At 58.5% G+C, this 19,117-nt stretch overlaps 2 protein-coding genes across 2 annotated transcripts; one reads left to right on the top strand and one right to left on the bottom strand.

Moving 5' to 3' along the window:
* Positions 1-528: 528 nt before the first annotated feature.
* On the top strand, positions 529-13,561 carry ACTN3 (actinin alpha 3). The gene is made up of 21 exons (XM_021685091.1): positions 529-675; positions 4,298-4,412; positions 4,584-4,703; positions 5,020-5,106; positions 5,189-5,276; positions 5,760-5,838; positions 5,924-6,005; positions 6,744-6,829; positions 7,163-7,255; positions 7,730-7,960; positions 8,083-8,230; positions 9,305-9,455; positions 10,046-10,154; positions 10,251-10,391; positions 10,648-10,830; positions 11,306-11,440; positions 11,537-11,716; positions 12,118-12,264; positions 12,353-12,418; positions 13,161-13,319; positions 13,403-13,561. Exons 1-21 carry the CDS (start codon positions 529-531, stop codon positions 13,559-13,561), a joined length of 2,706 nt encoding a protein of 901 aa, XP_021540766.1.
* A 276-nt stretch (positions 13,562-13,837) lies between these two features.
* On the bottom strand, positions 13,838-18,879 carry CTSF (cathepsin F). Its single transcript, XM_044919675.1, has 14 exons — positions 18,536-18,879; positions 18,222-18,320; positions 17,849-17,933; positions 17,695-17,756; positions 17,491-17,566; positions 16,790-16,903; positions 16,522-16,667; positions 16,338-16,434; positions 16,177-16,257; positions 15,326-15,445; positions 15,175-15,239; positions 14,985-15,075; positions 14,485-14,543; positions 13,838-14,403 (listed from the first exon to the last, which is right to left on the bottom strand). The coding sequence occupies exons 1-14, from the start codon at positions 18,743-18,745 to the stop codon at positions 14,329-14,331; spliced, it is 1,380 nt and encodes a 459-aa protein (XP_044775610.1). The 5' UTR covers positions 18,746-18,879; the 3' UTR covers positions 13,838-14,328.
* Positions 18,880-19,117: the final 238 nt, after the last annotated feature.

Genomic DNA, 19,117 nt, shown 5'->3' with positions numbered 1-19,117 from the left:
GCATCGCCTCATCCAGCTGGCCTGGAACCCCTCCCCATGCTCGAGTGTCTCCATCACCCCAGAAAACATTCAAACAGGTCGGCGCCTCGGTGTGTCTGACTGTGAAATGGGGATAGGGCTCTCTGTTTCCCACCTGCGCGGCACCAGGAGAGGGTCAGGAGGAGGCCTAAGGGACAGCTTCTAGAGCGGTCTACAGTCTACTATTATCGTTATCTCCGTTGCACACGTGAGGAAACAGAGAGGGCCATGGCTTTCTCACGGTCACACAGCGCCCAAGAGGCGGAGCCAGAACGGGAACCCCGAATCTCCGCCTTGGGATCCACCCCAGCGCCCCCAAATCCTGCAGTCCTCTGGTCCCAGGGCAACCTCTTGCCTGGTCCCGACCCGAGCGCCCTCGCCCCCATCCGGCCCCACCCTCCTCCCCCATATTTAGTGCGAATTCGATCCGGGGCTGGGCCGGGCGCTACTTAACGCGGCCCCGGTGTTCCGGAGAGCGCCGAGCGGAGCGGAGCCAGGAGCCCGAGCAAGATGATGATGATGATGCAGCCCGAGGGTCTGGGGGTCGGGGAGGGGCCCTTCGTGGGCGGCAGCGGGGGCGGCGAGTACATGGAACAGGAGGAGGACTGGGACCGCGACCTACTGCTCGACCCGGCCTGGGAGAAGCAGCAGCGGAAAGTGAGTGCTCACCCATTTCCAGATGGCAAAACTGAGGCCTGAGAAGCCGGGCGATTTGTCCTTGGCAACTCAGCAAGTCGGGGGCAGAGTCCGTCTAGACCCAGAGTGCCACTCCCTAGCCCGAGCTCGGCCCATCAGACCTCTGCTGTCTCCCAGAGCTGGAAGAGAGGGCTGGGAGCCCTCATGAGGGGTTTAGGATAACAAGGAGAGTTTCTGGGGTCCCACCCCCCCGGGAGTTCATTACTCTGGGCCCACTGTCCCACTTCTGCTGGCAAAAAGGGGTTAGGTGAAGCCCAGGAGATCCAAGTTTGGGGGGTGTCGGGAAAATAATCTTTCTCCCCAGGCCCCTGACTCTCTAGTTAAATATCTTAGACCCCACCCTGAGGACTTGCAGCCGGCACCTAGTGGACTTGGGAGTGTGGGGGAGGAGAGAACCATCCCAGACCCCTCCCCACTCTCTCCTCTCTATTCTCTCCACCCTGGGGTTCATTGCCACTCCATCCCAATTGTCAAATGAGGAAACTGAGGCCCAGAAAGGGGCAGAGATAGGACCCAAATCATATACTGTCAGAAAACAGGACCCCCCCCCAAACCTGAGGGTCTTTGCCCCTTGCTTGCCCCACCCCCACTCCTTCCCAAGATACCCCCCCAACCCAGGGGCCCTAAGTCTGCTGAAAAGGCCACAAGGTCAAGGAGGAGGGGAGCCTGGGTCCCCTTACACAGTAACCTGACTCTCCGGCCAGATGGACACTTTGTGCTGAGGCAGCAGCTTGGGGAAGCTGGAGTGGGGCACATGGGCAGCTGCTGCCCAGGCCCAGCCTTGTAGGGCACTGGGGCCCCCTCCCTGATCTATTTTCACTCCCAGACTTTCCCAAGTGGAGGGGGCAGGACACCTGGGTTCCCAAAAGAGAAAATGATCCGGGCTGGAGTGAGGAGACTTTGGGGAGTGGCAGGCCAGGGGGAGGGAGGACGCCGTGAAGTCACTGGACCCTGCTGAGCATTTGCCAACAGTGTGTGTCTCCAGGAAAGGGCAGGGAACAGGAGTGCTCAGTGGAATTTGCAGGATCTGAGAATCCTAGGATTTAGAATCAGAGCACTTCTACTGGGTTAGATGACAGGAGATGACCCCAGAGTCCGGGAGGCTCAGCTGACTAGGCTGGAGTGCCCCGGGTGACATGCTTCCCCTCTGGTTCCTCCTGCACCTGTCTCCAAGCAGGGCTGCGGTCCTTGGGTCTGGCAGTCTCCCAGTGATGTCATCCCTGCCCCTGGCTCCAGCTGCCATCTGCTTGGCACCCACCAGGTTTCCCTCAGATCCAGGTCCACATGCCCTTCATGAGACACACACTAGTCTGTAACTTGCCTGCATCATTTAACAAAATATCAGGAATACCCTTCCAACCCAACCTACAGCCACCCACTTCATCCATTCATTCAACGGCTGCACAACCGTAGATGCTCTGTAAATTAATCAGCATCCCTGGAAGTTGGCCATTCCGGAGTTTCTTTCTCCTCCAGCCTGAGCATCTCTACTCAGCTTAGCCCCGCCCTACACCTGCCCTTCCCCCTGGTGTCTCCCTCCAGCTCCTGCCTGATGCCTGAGTCCTCTTCATTCAACCTCATCCCAAAACATTCATTCAGTATTTCTTAGGGAGCTCCTACTCAGGGCCAGGCACTGTGTTAGGTGTCAGGACTTCAGCAGGAAACAAAATAAGTCCTCTGCCTTAGGAAGCTTATACTTCAGCAAGGAAGAGTGTTTCTATCCCATCGCTCTGACCCTTCCTGACACCCTTCCTCCCTGCCTCTCCTCCCTACCCCCTCACCCCATCCCAGTCGCCATCTTCTCACTTCTCCCCCCTGCTCTGCCAAGCCATTTGCCTCCACTCTGCCACCAGAAAGAGATTTCTAAAACACGGTTCTGCCCACCTCCCTCTGCCCAAAATCTTCCCTGATGCCCTGTTGCCCTCAGGATCAAGTTGAAACTCCCTGGCTTAGCACCCAAGATCGTGCATGACCTGGCCCCTGCCGCCCCTCCGGCCTGCCTCTCACCACTTATACCCCAACACCCCCAGCTTCATTCCAGTGGCACCCAGATAACTGTAACCCCACAGACCTAGCAGCTGTTTCTCACTGCTGAGCATTTGCCTGTGTGGCTGCAAAATGCCCTTGCCTGCCCTTCTCTGTCCGAATAACTCCTGCTTTTCCGTTGCAGCTCAGATCAAATATTAGCTTTCCCCAAGAGGTCCCCCACCTGATCTGAATCCCTCTTCTCCCTGACACTAGTCTCTCCCAGCACTTCTCAGACCAACACAACCCTTTGATTGACTGTGAGCTCCTATAGGGCAGGGACTACATCTTATTAACTCGTGTTTGTCAAATGGAAGGATGCCCTTTCCTCCACCATGGAAGCCCCACCCAGTCCCGCCTTTCCCTCTGCTTTATCTAGACCTAGAGCATCTCAGACTCCAGGGCTGGAGGGAGCTACGGAGAATCCAACTACCTTCTCCTGTGCTTGGGGCCCCATCGAGTAGTGTTCAGCACTCGCTTATACACCTCCAGTGATAGGAAGCTCACTCCCTTTTCCTCAGCAATGACAGTCCCTCACATATTTAAAGCATCATCTTTCATGTCCAGCTCCTAGGGCAGCTGAAAAGCTGGTCTCAGGAAGGGAAGCTGGGTGAGGGAAAGAATTCCAAATAACTTCCACGGTCATCTCCCAGGATTAATTGCTTTGTGGTGTGGGGAATGCTCTGAATTCTAGAATCCTACCAGATTGGAGGAAGAGGGACCTTGGGACATCATGAAGTCTGGCCAGTTAATTATGCAAATGGGGAGACTGAGCCCAAGAAAGGGCAAAGGGCATACTCCAGGTCACAGTGAGTGAGCATCTCAGCTGGGCTTGGAGCGCAAGTATAGACTCTCCCAAGGACCCTAGAGATGATGGCAGAACGCAGGGCTTGAGGGCTTTGTAGGTTGGTGGAAATGTATTATCAGGCTTCAGGTCACCCCCACCCCCAACAGAGACAGAGCTGCATAGCAGCCCTCCCGTCCCAGATGGAGGCTGAGGCGGAGGCTGACTCTAGGGAGAGGGGAAGGCAGTCACCTCCAGGAACTGGGTCAGGCTGGTCCTTGTGCCCAGCTGGTCCTCCATGACTTGCAAAGCTCTTGTACCCTCGCGTTCTACTTGGAGGCCCATTCACAACAGCCCTGGGCGGTCAGTGGGGCTGAGAGGACAGTAATACAGGTGCACAATCCTTCAGGCAAAACCCTCAGAACTGGGTAGGCGTTGGTCCAGAATTTTGCAGGCCTTAGAAGGGCAGTTATCACCCTGCATTGGCCCTTGTGTGTCAGAGGGTCCCCACACTTTGGAGCATATGCTTTACAATTTTCTAAAACCCCCTCCAGTGCTTGAGACGGGCCAAAGCTGGCATACCCCAAGTCTAAACTGGGACTGTGCGGGCCCTAGAGCCCATGTGTCCTTTTCCAGGAGAACGAAAGCTCAGGGAGAAAAGGGACAGCAAGTCAGTGGCTGAGCCAGGACTTGACTCTGGGGCGGGGGCTCTGAGACCTACCCCGATGTCCCCCAGACCCAGGGCTAGGGTCTCAGTGCTGTCTCTGCCCCCAGACCTTCACTGCCTGGTGCAACTCACACCTGCGCAAGGCTGGCACCCAGATTGAAAACATGGAGGAGGATTTCCGCAATGGCCTCAAGCTCATGTTGCTCTTGGAGGTCATTTCAGGTGAGGAGTGCAAATCAAGGCATGGGGACCCCAGGACCTAGGGGAATCCAGGGAGCTGGGGAAACACGAGAGAACCTGGAGGGGATGTGGTGGGGGAGGGGAAAGTTTGAGGACAAGGTCTTCAGCTTCTTCTTGTGACCTTTGACCCCTGGCCCCTCCTTTTACACCCAGGAGAGAGGCTGCCCAGGCCAGACAAAGGCAAGATGCGCTTCCACAAAATCGCCAATGTCAACAAGGCCCTGGACTTCATTGCCAGCAAGGGGGTTAAGCTGGTGTCCATCGGTGCTGAAGGTGAGGGGGTGGCAGGGGGAGGCCCTGGGGCTGGGGGAGGGCCGTCCTGACGTCAGCAAGCCACTTCTGGGAGCCTGTCTTCTCAACTGTGGGGTTAACTGTCCATGCCTCATAGGAGGGACTGTTAAGGGGCAAATGTGCCCTAAGTGCTGGCTCAGGACCCGGGAGTAGCAGGTGTTCCATGATTGAACAATGACTAAGTACGAGCTCTGGCATGGGGGCCAAGGGCCAAGGAATGGAGCAGGGGAGGGAGGCAGCTGGGGCAGCACGGGCCTTGAATGCCAGATGGAACCTGTCCCCTTTCCTCACCCTACAGAGATTGTCGACGGGAACCTGAAGATGACGCTGGGCATGATCTGGACCATCATCCTCCGCTTCGCCATCCAGGACATCTCTGTGGAGGGTGAGTGGCGGGGAAGCTGGTCGGGGGGAGAGGGCTGGCCCAGACCCCTCCCCAGCCGACACTTCCCCACATCCCCACCCAGAAACCTCCGCCAAGGAAGGCTTGCTTCTGTGGTGCCAGCGGAAAACAGCACCATACCGCAACGTCAACGTGCAGAACTTCCACACCAGGTCTGTCCGCAGCCGGCATGTGCGCGTGCACGTGCGCGCGCGCCTCCGCTGGGGTCTCCCTGCCGCGCGCCCCGCGAAAGGGCCCGGCACAGCCAGGCTCCTGGAACGGTGGCGGAGAGTAGGAGGACTCAGCCCGCGTGGAACTGAATCCGGGAGGGGGAGGGAGGATCCCTGAGCGCGCGCCCGCGCATTGGAGACATCCCTGGAAGGGCATTCCAGCCAGAGAGAACTTTGTGAGCGAAAACCTGGCTGCCAAAAACATCCAGATACTGGTGTGGCCCAAGCACAGGGTATGGGAAGGAATCATGATGCGCTTGGAGGAGACGGTCTAGATCTGGTAATGAAGGGCCTCCGATGCCAAGCCAAGGAGTTTAGACGACTGCATTTTACTGATGAGGCTGTCCTGATGGGGATGCTCCTGGAGTGAGGGTGGGACACAGCCTCAGCTTGAATCCAGGCCTGACTGCCCTTCTCCCGGTCCAGCTGGAAGGATGGCCTGGCCCTCTGTGCTCTCATCCACCGACACCGCCCTGACCTCATCGACTATGCCAAACTGCGCAAGGTAGGCCTCTGCTGCCCCCAACCCCGACTCCCCAACCTCTGCCCGCGGCCGACATTTCACCTCTCGCTGCTCCCTCCCACCTAAGGATGACCCCATTGGCAACCTAAACACTGCCTTCGAGGTGTCAGAGAAATACTTGGACATCCCTAGGATGCTGGATGCAGAAGGTGAGAGGAAGCGAGGACTCCACTTACTGACCAGAGGCATGGTACAGCCTTCACCTCTTTGCCCCTGCTCTTCCCTCCTCCTGGAATGCTCTCCCCCTCCACCTACCCTCTAGTAAAAATCCTTCCTGTCCCAGGCCCCCCCTCCAGGAGCCCTCTATCCTACTCCCCTGCCCCTGTCCAACCAGTGGAAGCAGCGTCTCCTGCCTTTTCCCTTATGGCACCACCCTCTGCCTCATATCTCAGTTATTTGGGTCACCTGGGAGCATGGGAGCTCCTTAGGGGCAGGTCCTGCCTCTTGTCCTTCTGCCCAAGCAAGGCTTTAGTCAACTGAGGCAGCAAACGTTTTCTGAGCACCTACTGTGTCCGGTGCCCTAGATGTGTGGGCATCAATGGATGAGAACTTGGGGAAAAGACAGACAGATGGACCCACAGAGTGATGGGATGGTTAGAGACACCAGGCAGTGTGGGCTGGTGCTTCTCAGGGGCTGCAGCGTCTGCTCACTCACCCGCTCCCTCGCGCTTTTCTCACCCCATAGAGAACATGTTCCTGGGCCCTGGGGTGATCAGAGAGGGCTTCAGGGAAGAGGCAGACGCTGGGTTTGGGGTAGCTGGCATCTCTGGCTGTGACTAGATGTCTCCACCCCTCCCATCTCGAGGGAGCTCTCTGTCTGGTTAGGGGCGTGAGCCCATTCTCCAAGCCTGGCTTTGGCCAATAAATACCTCACTGCTGTCCCCTAGACATCGTGAACACCCCAAAGCCTGATGAGAAGGCCATCATGACCTACGTTTCCTGCTTCTACCATGCCTTCGCCGGGGCTGAGCAGGTAAGGCCCCCCCCCCCCCCCCCCCCCCGTTCCCTGCTGCTGCTGCTGCCTGGGCTGGGCGTGTGGACCGAGGGGCCCAACCGTGGTAGCATCCCAACATTTGGAGGTGCTGGGTCCCACATGGGTGGGAGTGCCACTGTCCCATCTGCCTATACTCAGTCTCTGGGGAACTTAGGAGCAGAGGCTTCTGGCCTGGAAGCTCCCTCCTCATCTAAAAAGATGTGCTGCCCTATTTGCATGGACCCAGGTTTTAAGGGCTTTACAGAGGAAGGCTGGGTTGGGGTGTCTGCAGCGGCTTGTTCTAGTGCCCATTTTTTCCAACTCCCACAACAGGCAGAGACGGCCGCCAATAGGATCTGCAAGGTGCTGGCCGTGAACCAGGAGAATGAGAAGCTGATGCAGGAGTACGAGAAGCTTGCCAGTGAGGTGAGTCTGAGGCCAAAGAAGTCCCTCCCCTTCCTGTACCTGTGCTCTCCCAACCCTGGCCAGCCCAGGCCTGGGCCTGTGGAGCCTCCCTCACCTCAGAGTGGCCTTGGCCTGCTCCTGCCTCCTCCTGCAATCTTCACATCTCCTGCCCCTTCTGCCTATCCAAGCTCCTGGTCATTCATGGATTCACTCATTCATTCATTCCTGAACTCATTCATTCATGCGCTCCCTCGTCCCTTTATCTGTTCACCCATATTTAGGCAATCTCCTGGCCCTTTGCTCTGTGCCAGCCTATATTGCTTCCTGACCAGGCTCAGACATTGACCATCTGACTCCTTCCCTGATTAGTGGGGACCCCCCATCCTGCTTGAGGCCTGGCCTTCTGGCCACAGCCTGGGTGCGGGTGGCGAGGGGTGGGCGGGGTGAGCAGGCCAGCTCAGAACTCTCTGCGCTGCACCTGCCTGGCCTTGGCAGCTGCTGGAATGGATCCGCCGCACCATACCATGGCTGGAGAACCGTGTGGGCGAGCCCAGCGTGAGTGCCATGCAGCGCAAGCTGGAGGACTTTCGGGACTACCGGCGCCTGCACAAGCCGCCCCGAGTGCAGGAGAAGTGCCAGCTGGAGATCAATTTCAATACGCTGCAGACCAAGCTGCGGCTGAGCCACCGGCCCGCCTTCATGCCCTCTGAGGGCAAGCTCGTCTCGGTGAGCCAGGCCAGGGAGGGGGTGACCCCCCCCGCCCACATCCTCCGGGTGACATGGGGCTCTGTGTCCCCACCTGTACAATGGGCGAACCATGATGGAAGGTGCCTCTGCCGGCCCCACAGGACATCGCCAACGCATGGCGTGGGCTGGAGCAAGTGGAGAAGGGCTATGAGGACTGGCTGCTCTCGGAGATCCGGCGCCTGCAGAGGCTCCAGCACCTGGCGGAGAAATTCCAACAGAAGGCCTCCTTGCACGAAGCTTGGACCCGGGGTAGGTACACCTCATGGGGCTTGAGTCTGTCCTGGGGTGGGTGGAGACTGGTATGATGGTGGTGGGGGTCCTGGCAAAATGCACAGGTCAGGAGTAGGTGTTCTGCTGGGAAGATGGGGACCTGTTTTCTAGAACCACCCTGACTTGCTATGCAGCCGTCACTGCTCCTCTCTGGGCCCCAGTTTCTTCATCTGTAAACTCCGGCCCCTGTCTCCTGGCTCTGGCCTTCTGTAGGTCAGCTCTGATTAATTGGTCATGTAGCATTTTATTTGTACCTGTGGCAGGTGAGTCCCCAACCTTAACAGCACTCATGTTGGACTCAGAGCATATTGATGGCAGAAAACTGCATGAGTCAGATATATCACTCTGTATGAAAACATTCATTCTGTATTCTATCAGGGATTTTAATCCTACAAATAAATGAGCCCTGCCTAAAAATAATGAACAAACGTTAATAATGGATTATGGGCATGAAGGATAACAATGGTTTGATAGAACAAGAATTCCTTAAATATACAGCTATTTATGGGACTCTGAGGAGGTTTCTGGATCTTTAAGCCTGTTAGCGTCTCTGCAAAATGCAGAGGCATTCAGTAAATAGTAGGGGCTGCGATTATTATTATGGTTCTATTTGTGTAATGTAATTCATTCTCAAAGCACTTTTACATTCATCATTCATTCATCCAACAAATATTCCTAGAAGGTCTCCCAAGTGCCAGGCACTGTGCCAGGCTCTGGGGAAACTGGTGAGCTAAGGAAACCAGGTCGGGGGCTCACTGGGCTCAGAGTCATTGGGAGGTAGTTTGCGATCCAGTAAGACCCAAACTGTACCAGGGCCACCCTGAGACGTGCAGGATCAGGGACGCTGAAGCCATTTACAGGCCATGCCCAGAACAGGAGTTTCACTTATCAGTCTGGCATCGCAGAACAGACCCTGAGGATAGGCTGAGCAGGTGTAATCACCTGCATTTCACAGATGAGGGAGGACTCCGCAAGGTCACCCAGCTCAGCTCGAACCCCAGCTCCCGCCGCGGCCGCCGGTGGGTGACCTGAGCCGGGCCTCTCTCCGAGTAGGGAAGGAGGATATGCTGAGCCAGCACGACTACCAGTCGGCCTCCCTGCAGGAGGTGCGGACGTTGCTGCGGCGCCACGAAGCCTTTGAGAGCGACCTGGCGGCGCACCAGGACCGCGTGGAGCACATCGCCGCGCTGGCCCAGGAGCTCAAGTAGGCGTGGCCCGCGGCTGGTCCCGCCCCCCGGGGGACAACTACCCTACCTGGCTTCTCCCCTCGCCCGCCCTGCTCCCCACTGCCCTCCGCAAACTTCCCCCTCCACAGTTCTCCCTCCACATCTTTCCCCCTCACCACTTGCTCCGTCCCTCCTCCAGTAACCCTGTCCCCATCGCGGGGTCCACACTCTCCCCTACCCATGTTCGGGCTGCCCCACCCCCGTGGCCTACCCCTAACCTGGCCACCCCCTTCAGCTTCAGGCCCTGGCCTGCTAGCTCAAAATCTCCCCATCAGCCTTGGCTTCCCCACCTCCTCCTGTAAACCCGCCCCTTCTCGCACAATCCCACTCCCCCTCCCTATCGAAGCTCCCCAGAGGACTGGAGCTGAGGACCCGCAGGCTCCCCCTACCCAAGGAATGTACTGGAACCCCCACCTCCACCCCCCAGGAATGCCTTGCTTCACCCACACCTGCCCTGGCTGCCTTGCGCCTTCACCATCTGGGGCACAGCTTCCAGTCCCAGGAGGGCAGACAAGAGGAAATCTAGGCTGTGGTCTGACCCCCTTGTCGTCCCCTTCCTCGCCCCCAGTGAGCTGGACTACCATGAGGCAGCCTCAGTGAATAGCCGCTGCCAGGCCATCTGCGACCAGTGGGACAACCTGGGCACACTGACCCAGAAGAGGAGGGACGCGCTGGAGGTGGGTTTGGGGGCCAGGGAGCTGGGGGCTGGAGACCAGAGGCTGGTGAGGGGCCCGTTGGGCAGGCTGCTGACTCGCCATCCCCGTGGCCCCTAGCGGATGGAGAAGCTCCTGGAGACCATCGACCAGCTGCAGCTGGAGTTTGCCCGGCGGGCAGCACCCTTCAACAACTGGCTGGATGGGGCCGTGGAGGACCTGCAAGACGTGTGGCTGGTGCACTCGGTGGAGGAGACCCAGGTGGATGTCGGGGTTCCAAGTGGGGAGGGGAGCTGGGGGGGGGGGACAGGGAAGCGGGCCTAGAACCCCATCAGCCCTTTCTTTGGGTTCCTGGGGAATGGGGTTGGGAAACCGCAGTTCCCAAATGCTGGGCTGGCAGACAGGAGGCCTGCAGCAGACCCACCGGGTGGCCTGCAGCACACTGTTGCCCTTGCCGTTGCCCGTGGGAAGTGGAGCAGCCCATGTGCTGCTCATGGGTCCTGCCTGTCGCTCCCAGAGCCTGCTGACTGCACATGAGCAATTCAAGGCTACATTGCCAGAGGCTGACCGAGAGCGAGGAGCCATCCTGGGTATCCAGGGTGAGATCCAGAAGATCTGCCAAACATACGGACTGCGGCCCAGCTCCACCAATCCCTACATCAACCTCACACCACAGGACATCACCACCAAGTGGGACATGGTCAGTGGTGCCTGTGACCTCTCCTTGCTTCTCACCCACTCCTGTGCTTTCTAACCACCCCGGAACCTCACGTGTCCCAAGCTATGGAGACTCCAGTCCACCTTCGGATCTGGGGTCTGTCACAGCCTTTGTGGGGCACTGGATGTGTCACCCTGCCTGTCATGGCCTCTGCTGCAAAATGGCCTTAACAGCAGCATTTTCCTGTCGGGCCCGATGTGAAGTGGAATTAAGCCTGGGGTGTGGACATCTTTATAAAACCACTACAGTAAGTTACCAGTCGTATCACTGGCCCCATTTTACAGACGAGGAAACAAGCCTAGAGAGGTCGTGTGACTTGCCCAAGAGCTTGTCCACGTAAGCCCAGACCTCTTGGCTCAGAGTAGCCGCAGCTCTGCTAGGGGTTGGAGCCCATGTCCCCTCAAAGCCATCTTCTGGCTCCCAGAGCTGCCCCAGGCATAAGCACCCTTCCTCCCAGGTCCGAAAGCTGGTGCCCAGCCGTGACCAGACACTGCAGGAAGAACTTGCCCGGCAGCAGCTCAACGAGAGGCTCCGGCGACAGTTTGCGGCTCAAGCCAATGCCATTGGGCCCTGGATCCAGGGGAAGGTGGAGGTACGGCTCGGATGGTGGGGCCCATCTGGGGGAGCGAGGCCAGGGCCGGGGCCACAGGGAGCTGGGAGCTCTCATCCTGCCTGGGCCCCCCGACAGGAGGTGGGCCGCCTAGCCACAGGGACGGCCGGCTCTCTGGAAGAACAGATGGCTGGGCTGCGGCAACAGGAGCAGAACATCATCAACTATAAGAGCAACATTGACCGGCTGGAGGGTGACCACCAGCTGCTGCAGGAGAGCCTGGTGTTCGACAACAAGCACACAGTCTACAGCATGGAGGTGAGAGGCACCTGCTTAGAAGGGGCGGGGAGGCGGCACTGGCTGGGGAAGCCCGGGGCAGCCGTGGCTGGACCCGGCACGTCTGCCCCAGGAGGGGCCCCGGTTCAGCTTGGCCAGGTCCCCCAATGCGCCCATGGGGACACTGAGATCAGATGAGGGAAAGTGACCCGTCCAGAGTCACATAGCAGTCTGAAGCCAGGCCAGGACTGGCCACAACTGGGTGATCAACACTTAATACACAGTAAGTCATCAAACGTCAAGGCAGGAAGGGCTGCTGGCAGACACTAACGCCCAACAGGGTGGAAGACCTGCCCAGGGTCACACATGGACTGGGAGTGAGGCTAGAACGAGGGGCCAGGCACCGGCCGCCCACTGACTTGGCTTGCCCCCCCGTTCTCCAGCACATCCGCGTAGGCTGGGAGCAGCTGCTCACCTCCATTGCCCGCACTATCAATGAGGTGGAGAACCAGGTACTGACCCGAGATGCCAAGGGCCTGAGCCAGGAGCAGCTCAACGAGTTCCGGGCATCCTTCAACCACTTTGACCGGGTCAGCAGGGGCCCAGCTCTGTGGGGTGGTGGACCTGGGGGCTGGTGGGGTTGGATGACCAAGTCTGATATCTACTCATGCGCCACAGAAGCGGAACGGGATGATGGAGCCTGACGACTTCCGGGCTTGCCTCATCTCCATGGGCTATGACCTGGTGAGTGCCCCCAACTGCATTGCAGGAGTCCCCATCAGTGCCTCTCCCCTACATCGTGATCACCTACTGTATCCCTCCCACCTTCACATGCATTTCATTTCCCCCTCATCACGCCCACTGGGGCTAGGCAGAATGACCCCATTTCACGTAGGGGCTATCAAAGGCTCAGAGAGGTAAATTAACTTGCTCAATGGGCGCCTGGGTGGCTCAGTTGGTTAAGCGACTGCCTTCGGCTCAGATCATGATCCTGGAGTCCCGGGATCGAGTCCCGCATCGGGCTCCCTGCTCGGCAGGGCGTCTGCTTCTCCCTCTGACCCTCCTCCCTCTCATGCTCTCTGTCTCTCATTCTCTCTCAAATAAATAAATAAATAAAATCTTTAAAAAAAAAAAAATTAACTTGCTCAAGAACACAGCTAGGATTGGGACTTGGTTGTATGTGACTTGAAAGCCTGAGCTTGCAACATTTTTACCCAGAGAAACTGCACTACAGAGAGTTCCAGAGAAAAAGATCAGGGTCAAAGGGCAATAGGGGGCATCGCCAGGGGCAGGATGCAGGCTTCAGCTTAATAGAAGGGACTCCCCGTAAAGCCAGAGCTAAGGCTGAGGCAGTCTATGGAGGAAAGAGAGCACTTTGTAACCCGGGTTGTCAAGCCAAAGCTGGACAGTCCCTAGGAGGGGACATGAGGAGCCTTCTGGCTTTAGCACCCACGATGGGCACGGTGCCCGGCCTCTATCCCTGCAGGGAGAGGTGGAGTTTGCTCGCATTATGACCATGGTGGACCCCAACGCAGCCGGCGTCGTGACCTTCCAGGCCTTCATCGATTTCATGACCCGAGAGACAGCTGAGACCGACACAGCTGAGCAAGTTGTGGCCTCCTTCAAGATCCTGGCAGGAGATAAGGTGAGTCCCAGGTGGTGGAGGGGGCTGGCGGGCTGGGACAGGGAACAGGATCTGTGGGTCCTCAACAACCTTTTCTCCCCCAGAACTACATCACTCCCGAAGAGCTGCGGCGGGAACTCCCCGCTGAGCAGGCCGAGTACTGCATCCATCGTATGACACCCTACAAGGGCTCCGGGGCTCCAGGTGGAGCCCTGGACTATGTGGCCTTCTCCAGTGCCCTCTACGGGGAGAGTGACCTCTGACCTCAATCCCTACGGTTCTCTACATGAGTCGGAGAGAGGGAGCTCCCTCTGGCTGATCCCATCCATCTCTTGGAGCAAGGGCCTCAGAGAATGGCCAGCCACGTCCTTCTGAATAAAGACCGATCCATGAGATTTTCTCCATCTCTTTTCAGTTCCTGAAGCAGAAGCTGGTTCCTCAGGCTCCTGGGCAGGACCAGCTGCCCAACCTCAACCCTCTAGGAGTCCCTACCCACCCCCCTTTGCCCTTAGGTACCGAGCACTCACACCACACTGGGGCCTAGGACACCTCTTTATTGCTGTTAGAAAAAGGAAGTTACAATAATTTCTCTAGATGTGGAAAGAAACACTGTCCCCAAATCCAGGGGGAACCAGAAAAGTTATAGCATCAGACAGAGGAAAGGCAGGGCAGGAAGCCAGAGCCTGCTGAGGACAAAGCTGGGTTTATGACCAGAATATCTTCTTCCAACCTGCTCCTTACCCAAGCCCAAGGTTCTTGCCCCAGCCAGCTTCAGCTGCCAGGACATCATCCTTTACCCCAAGAGCCTTCTAGCTACCACAAGTCAACAAAGGTGCCATTGGGGAACTTCAGGGTAGGGGTGGGGTGGAGAGGGGTAGGGGTGTTGCCCTAGCCCAGTGCCTTTTGCTCACCCTGAGGTACCCGGTGCCTGTCCCTCAGCCAGCTTGCCTCCTGGGAAGGGGCCTGGACACGCAGGTTAGGCTGAGGAAGCGGCTGCTCTGGTCAGCACCAGGTCCTGAGCTGGTGCTCCTCAGTTCACCACTGCCGAGCTGGCCATGGTGTTCACACCACAGGCCCCGGACCCACGATGCAAGTAGTAGTAACCCTAGCGGGAAGGCAGGTGGGCTGGTGAGTGCGCTAGGGCAAGGTGGGGCTGGAGAGCCGGGGCCAAGGAGACAAGACTCACCTCCTCGCCCCAGTCAGTGCCCCAGCTGTTCTTGATGGCCCAGAAGGGAATGCCAGAGCCTGGGGAGCAGTGCAGAGTGCAGAGGGTCAGGGGCCCCCAATTCTCCAGTCACGGCCCCCAGCCCTTTGCACTCTCCCACTATCTGCTGTGGCCTACTGCGAAAGGAGCAGAAAGGCAGACAGGCCCACCTGCCACCCTCCTGGAGACGTGGTGTGGCTCTGGGTGGGGGAGGGCACCCAGCGCCACACACACCCCACCCCACCCCCACCCCGCCTCTAGCAGGTCATTTATCTGTAACAGTTCAACCTTCCACTGCCTCAGCATTCCCATCCAGAGAGGGAACAGATGACTCCTGCCTGGCCCATGGACCGCAGCAGGGATAAGGACAGGGTTCCCAGGAATTCCCTCAATTTCCCTCTCCAGAGGTCCTGAGAGGTTGCGGTTCAACCTCTGCCCGTGATCTGAGGGGGATGGTCAGAAAGGGGGTCAGTGGAACTCACGGTTGCCGTAGCCCACGAGCAGCACAGCATGGTCGATGAGCCAAGGGCTGCAGAGGGGCCGCAGTGGGTGGGAGATCCCGTGGCGGTAGAACTGGGGGTGGGGAGAATAAAGAGTAGGGGGCCACCTCCAAGGAGAAGCGGGAAGGGAGCTGGCAAGGGACAGGCAGGGGCAGCCAAGCTGGGGCCTTACCTGCATGCCAAATGCATTGATGGCGACAGAGATGGGGCCCTTCTTGGCCAGCCAGGCCACCAGCTCTGAGAAAGGCGAGGAACAGCGTCAGGGACAGCCAGGCCCCAGCCCCACCTGGTCTGTCCCCACCCTCACCCTGGCCCTCACTCACTCTCCTCATTCCGGCTCAGCTCCACTGAGTCATTGATGTAGACCCTGGCCTTCTTTTCGGAGAAACTGCAGGTCTGCACGTGGCCGCGGTAGCTGTAGTCGTCCTCTGTCTCCAGCCCTCCTGGGGAATGGTGGGGGTGGGATGGGGTGGGGAGAGAAAATATGGACCCCCGTGTACCATACACTCGTCTTCTCCTGGCCAGGGGCTACACCCAGCCCCTTCTGTGAGGTCTTAAGGTCCTTGCCCGCCCCAGACCAAGGCCGTGCCCTCTGAACAACAGCCTCCCTCTAGAGATGACAAAACAGAGACTAAGGGGGCTGAGGGAAGAATCAGTGAGAAATATGGCGGGGATGGGACTCGATGCCCAACTTCTGATCCTTACTCATCCCGGCACTCCTGGGGCTCTTCATCTTGGCTTGCTTGTTCTGCTCAGACAAGTCTGCTCCCAGTGTGGCCCAGACCCACCAGGTTCCCAGTCTCTGTACAGCCACCCCAGTCCCTCAGCCTTTCATCCCATGGCCGCTGAGGCCCACCACCGAATTGAATTGCCAGTTTAAGTCACTACCTCCTCTCAAGGGTGAGGTGTGTTGCTACCTGCCTCAGTGGTGTTACAGAAATATGGACCTCCAAGCAGCAAAAACACCAAGACCCCTGCTATGCATCAAGGACTTTATGTATTACCTCCTCACTTGATACTCAGAGCAATTCTATGAAGTGGGCAAGATGAGCCCCATTTCTCAAATGAAGTCAAAGAGCTGACGTGCTCAAGGTCTTCGTTAAGGGTCAGCATTAAGACCTGAACCCAGTTCATGCTAAGTCCCACTGCCCCTCCCGATCCCATGAATGCATACCCAGAGTCTTTATGGCTGAGTAGGCATTGGAGGGCAAGCCACCCAGGCAGGCCTTGTCCAACTTGTCACAGTCCAAGAGCTCTAGGAGACAGAAGGCTGGTCCTGAGGAGCCCTCTGGAGGGGCTGGGCAGGGGGTCAAGGGTGTAGAGTGGGATGCTCACCCTGCTCAGAGAGTGAGAGCAGGGCCCCCCGTTTCAGGAACCACTGGCCCTCCACATTGCCGGTGACTGAGAAAGCCCAGCAGGAGCCACACATGCCCTGCAAGAGAGGGGCAGAGACGGGCTGGGTCCCCTCTCAACCTCAGTGCAGTCCTCATGTCCCGCCATTGCCTCTTAGGGGTCCAACCTGGTCCTTGACTTTGGTGACAGCCCCCTTTCTCCTCCAGTCCCACTCGGGTGGGGCAGAGCTGCTAACGGACTTGTCTAGGCGCATCTTCTTGCCGCGGTTCTCTCTTAGGAGGGGATTCAGGTAGACGGTACGGAACTCCTCCTCTGTGGGCAAAGGTGGGCAGGGGATGGGGGCGGGGGAGAGTATAAGGCAGCCCTGATCAGGGGCCTTGGGAGCAGACCCTGACTCTTCCAGGCTCCATGAGGGCTCTGGCCACCACTTCTACCTGTGAGGTCACTGAACTTGGTGATCCCATACTGAGCTGTGCCACGGTCCAGTGCCTGGATCTTCTGCGCTCGAATCATGTTGTTGGAAAAGACAGACATGCGCCACTGGGTTTCTGAGAACCAAGGAGCAGGAGAGGAAAGGCTTGGACCCCAGGCAGATGATAAAAGGAAAGGCACTTGGGTTTCCCTGGGGAGTAGGTGGGCTCTGGATCACGCCTGAAGCTCTTTTCAAAGACAGAACTCTGGGGAGGGCTGGAGGTGAGGAGAGGTCCAGACCTGCAAGTGATGAGGGGGAGGTGGGAACAACTTTTGGGGCCACACTGAATTGATGGTATCCCAGGAGTGAAGGCATAACCAAAATGGGCTCCAAAGGGCATCCTCAGACAGGGGGTCATGGGAAAAAGACTCATGCTGGGGAGGTAGGGGCACCAGCAGAGAAAATCTGGCCTTTACCCCTTCCCATTCTATCCAGAATGATGAAGACCCATGCTTTCTGACAAGAAAAACAGATGGGAAAAGGGGCCAGGTACCTGAGGTAGTGGTCTAGTCCTGTGAGGCTAGGCAAGAACTTGGGGATTTAAGGGGTCCCTGAGTGGATGCTCTGCCTCGTGTGTCCTTCCCCCTCCCCAACACCAAGGTACCAAGTGGGGGGAAGGTCCTGATCTGATTGGGCCAGGTACAGCCAAGCCTGGGTCCTCACCCTCCTTCGTCTCGTATGTCCGATTATAGGTGGTAACGAACTCCTTGAAGATTGAAGCCATTTTCACAGAAAAATCCTGTAAAGGGCACAGGGGTCTTTACAAGGAATCCTTCACAGATCCACCAGGGAGCCCAGGCCAGCGGGAGAGAAAGAGAAGAGGAAATAAAGCAGCAACCAGCTGCCAGATGGAGATGGGCGCCTCACCTGGGGCAGGGGTTCCTTGTTCAACAGTGGAAGGACTGAACTCAGTGTCTCATTTTCGTCATCTGAATAGGGTTGGAACAGAGAAGAAATCAAGGTTGAACTCTGCGTGAAGTCTGGTCTGAACTATGCCAGCCTCCTTGGGCTCTCCCAGCACCTGTAACCTTGGTATCCACTGGGCCACAGTCTCGTCTCAGCAGCATGTGTTTTCCTAGCTCATCCAGGACTTGGAAGCTGCAGAGCTGAAGGGAGAGGAGGAAGCCAGTCTGGGTGCTGGGATGGGAGCAAGGCCTTGGCAAGATGGCGCTGGAAGGGCCTCATGTGAAGACCACCTCCAAGGAACAAGGTGATCCCCCCCACGGCGCAGAGTGAGGCAGTCAGCACCCTGTCATGCCCACTCTTAGGGCATTTTAGTCTCTGGCCCTCAGAGCCTTGGGAAATGACTCAGGGTGGGGTAGTTGCTGCCTCCTCAACACTTGACCCAAACTCATCATGGGAGCGGGGGAATCACAAGAGCCCCTATCACTCACCAGCGTTTTCTTGGACACAGGCAGCTGGCACACCGTGGGGTCATTGCAGGGAGGCTCCTCTAGGGTCGCCTTCAGGGAGTACAGCGACCCCTTGCCCGCCTGGATGGAGGGGCGGGTGAGGCAGGCACATCCACTCCCTCCCCAGCCCGTCCTTCCCACAGCCCCGCCCTACCCCCTTCCCTTTCCCGAGTACCAGAAGTTCGTCTCTCCGGCGTCCAGCGCCCCCACCCGGGGTCCAGGCCAAAGTTCCCAACCCTCCGACCAGGGCCCCCGCGCACCGGCCCCGGGAGCCCCCACCCCCGGCGCGTCCTCACCCGGCGGGCGCGACCGCGCACGGCCCCCAGCGTCGCCCGCGTCCCGGCTGCCCGGCCGCGGTTGTACATCTCCAGGGCGAAGCGGGCTGGCCCCAGCAGCTCCGGGTACGCCGCCTCCCGGGCCTGAGCGTCGGCTGCTCGGCGGGGCGGGGCGGGAGCGGCGCCCAGGAGCAGCCCCAGCAGCGACAGCAGCGGCAGCCAGGGTGCCATTGCGAGGGCGAAGCCGGAGGCACGGACGCACCGACCGACAGACGCGCGGACCAACTGACGGGGCGGAGTAGCCCGCGGCCAGAGGGGCCGGCGTCCCTCCCCCTGCTCCCGGGGCGGCGGGGAGCCGGCCAGTGGACGCGGGTCGGGTGCGCCTGCGCACTCGCTTATTTACGCGAGGCACGTGGGGCGCGCGCGCGGCGCAGGCGAGTCCTCGCCAAAGCGGGGGAGGGGAGGGGAGGGGTGGGCACCCTGCAGTCTCGCAGCAGCAGTTCGGTAGGTCTGTGGACACACGGGCCGAGCTGCAGTCTTGGAATAATCCTCTTAGGTCTTAGAGACGTTTAGGGAGGGGAAAGGATGCTGGCCTGGGAATGA

Source organism: Neomonachus schauinslandi, chromosome 11 (genome assembly GCF_002201575.2).
Source record: "Neomonachus schauinslandi chromosome 11, ASM220157v2, whole genome shotgun sequence".
NCBI classification, from domain to species: Eukaryota; Metazoa; Chordata; class Mammalia; order Carnivora; family Phocidae; genus Neomonachus; species Neomonachus schauinslandi.
Note: the sequence above shows the minus strand (reverse complement) of the source record. Positions and strands in the feature narration are given on the sequence as shown.

What these genes read in the sequence shown, in the direction of transcription:
- ACTN3 (XM_021685091.1), top strand. Translation starts at nt 529, where the DNA reads ATGATGATGATGATGCAGCCCGAGGGTCTGGGGGTCGGGGAGGGGCCC. An exon ending in ACTATGCCAAACTGCGCAAG is followed by an intron (nt 5,839 to 5,923) that starts GTAGGCCTCTGC and finishes CTCCCACCTAAG; the next exon opens with GATGACCCCATTGGCAACCT. An exon ending in CTGAGGGCAAGCTCGTCTCG is followed by an intron (nt 7,961 to 8,082) that starts GTGAGCCAGGCC and finishes CCGGCCCCACAG; the next exon opens with GACATCGCCAACGCATGGCG.
- CTSF (XM_044919675.1), bottom strand. Translation starts at nt 18,745, where the DNA reads ATGGCACCCTGGCTGCCGCTGCTGTCGCTGCTGGGGCTGCTCCTGGGC. An exon ending in GCTCGTGGGCTACGGCAACC is followed by an intron (nt 14,544 to 14,984) that starts GTGAGTTCCACT and finishes ACTGCTCCCCAG; the next exon opens with GCTCTGGCATTCCCTTCTGG. An exon ending in GCACTGACTGGGGCGAGGAG is followed by an intron (nt 14,404 to 14,484) that starts GTGAGTCTTGTC and finishes CCTTCCCGCTAG; the next exon opens with GGTTACTACTACTTGCATCG.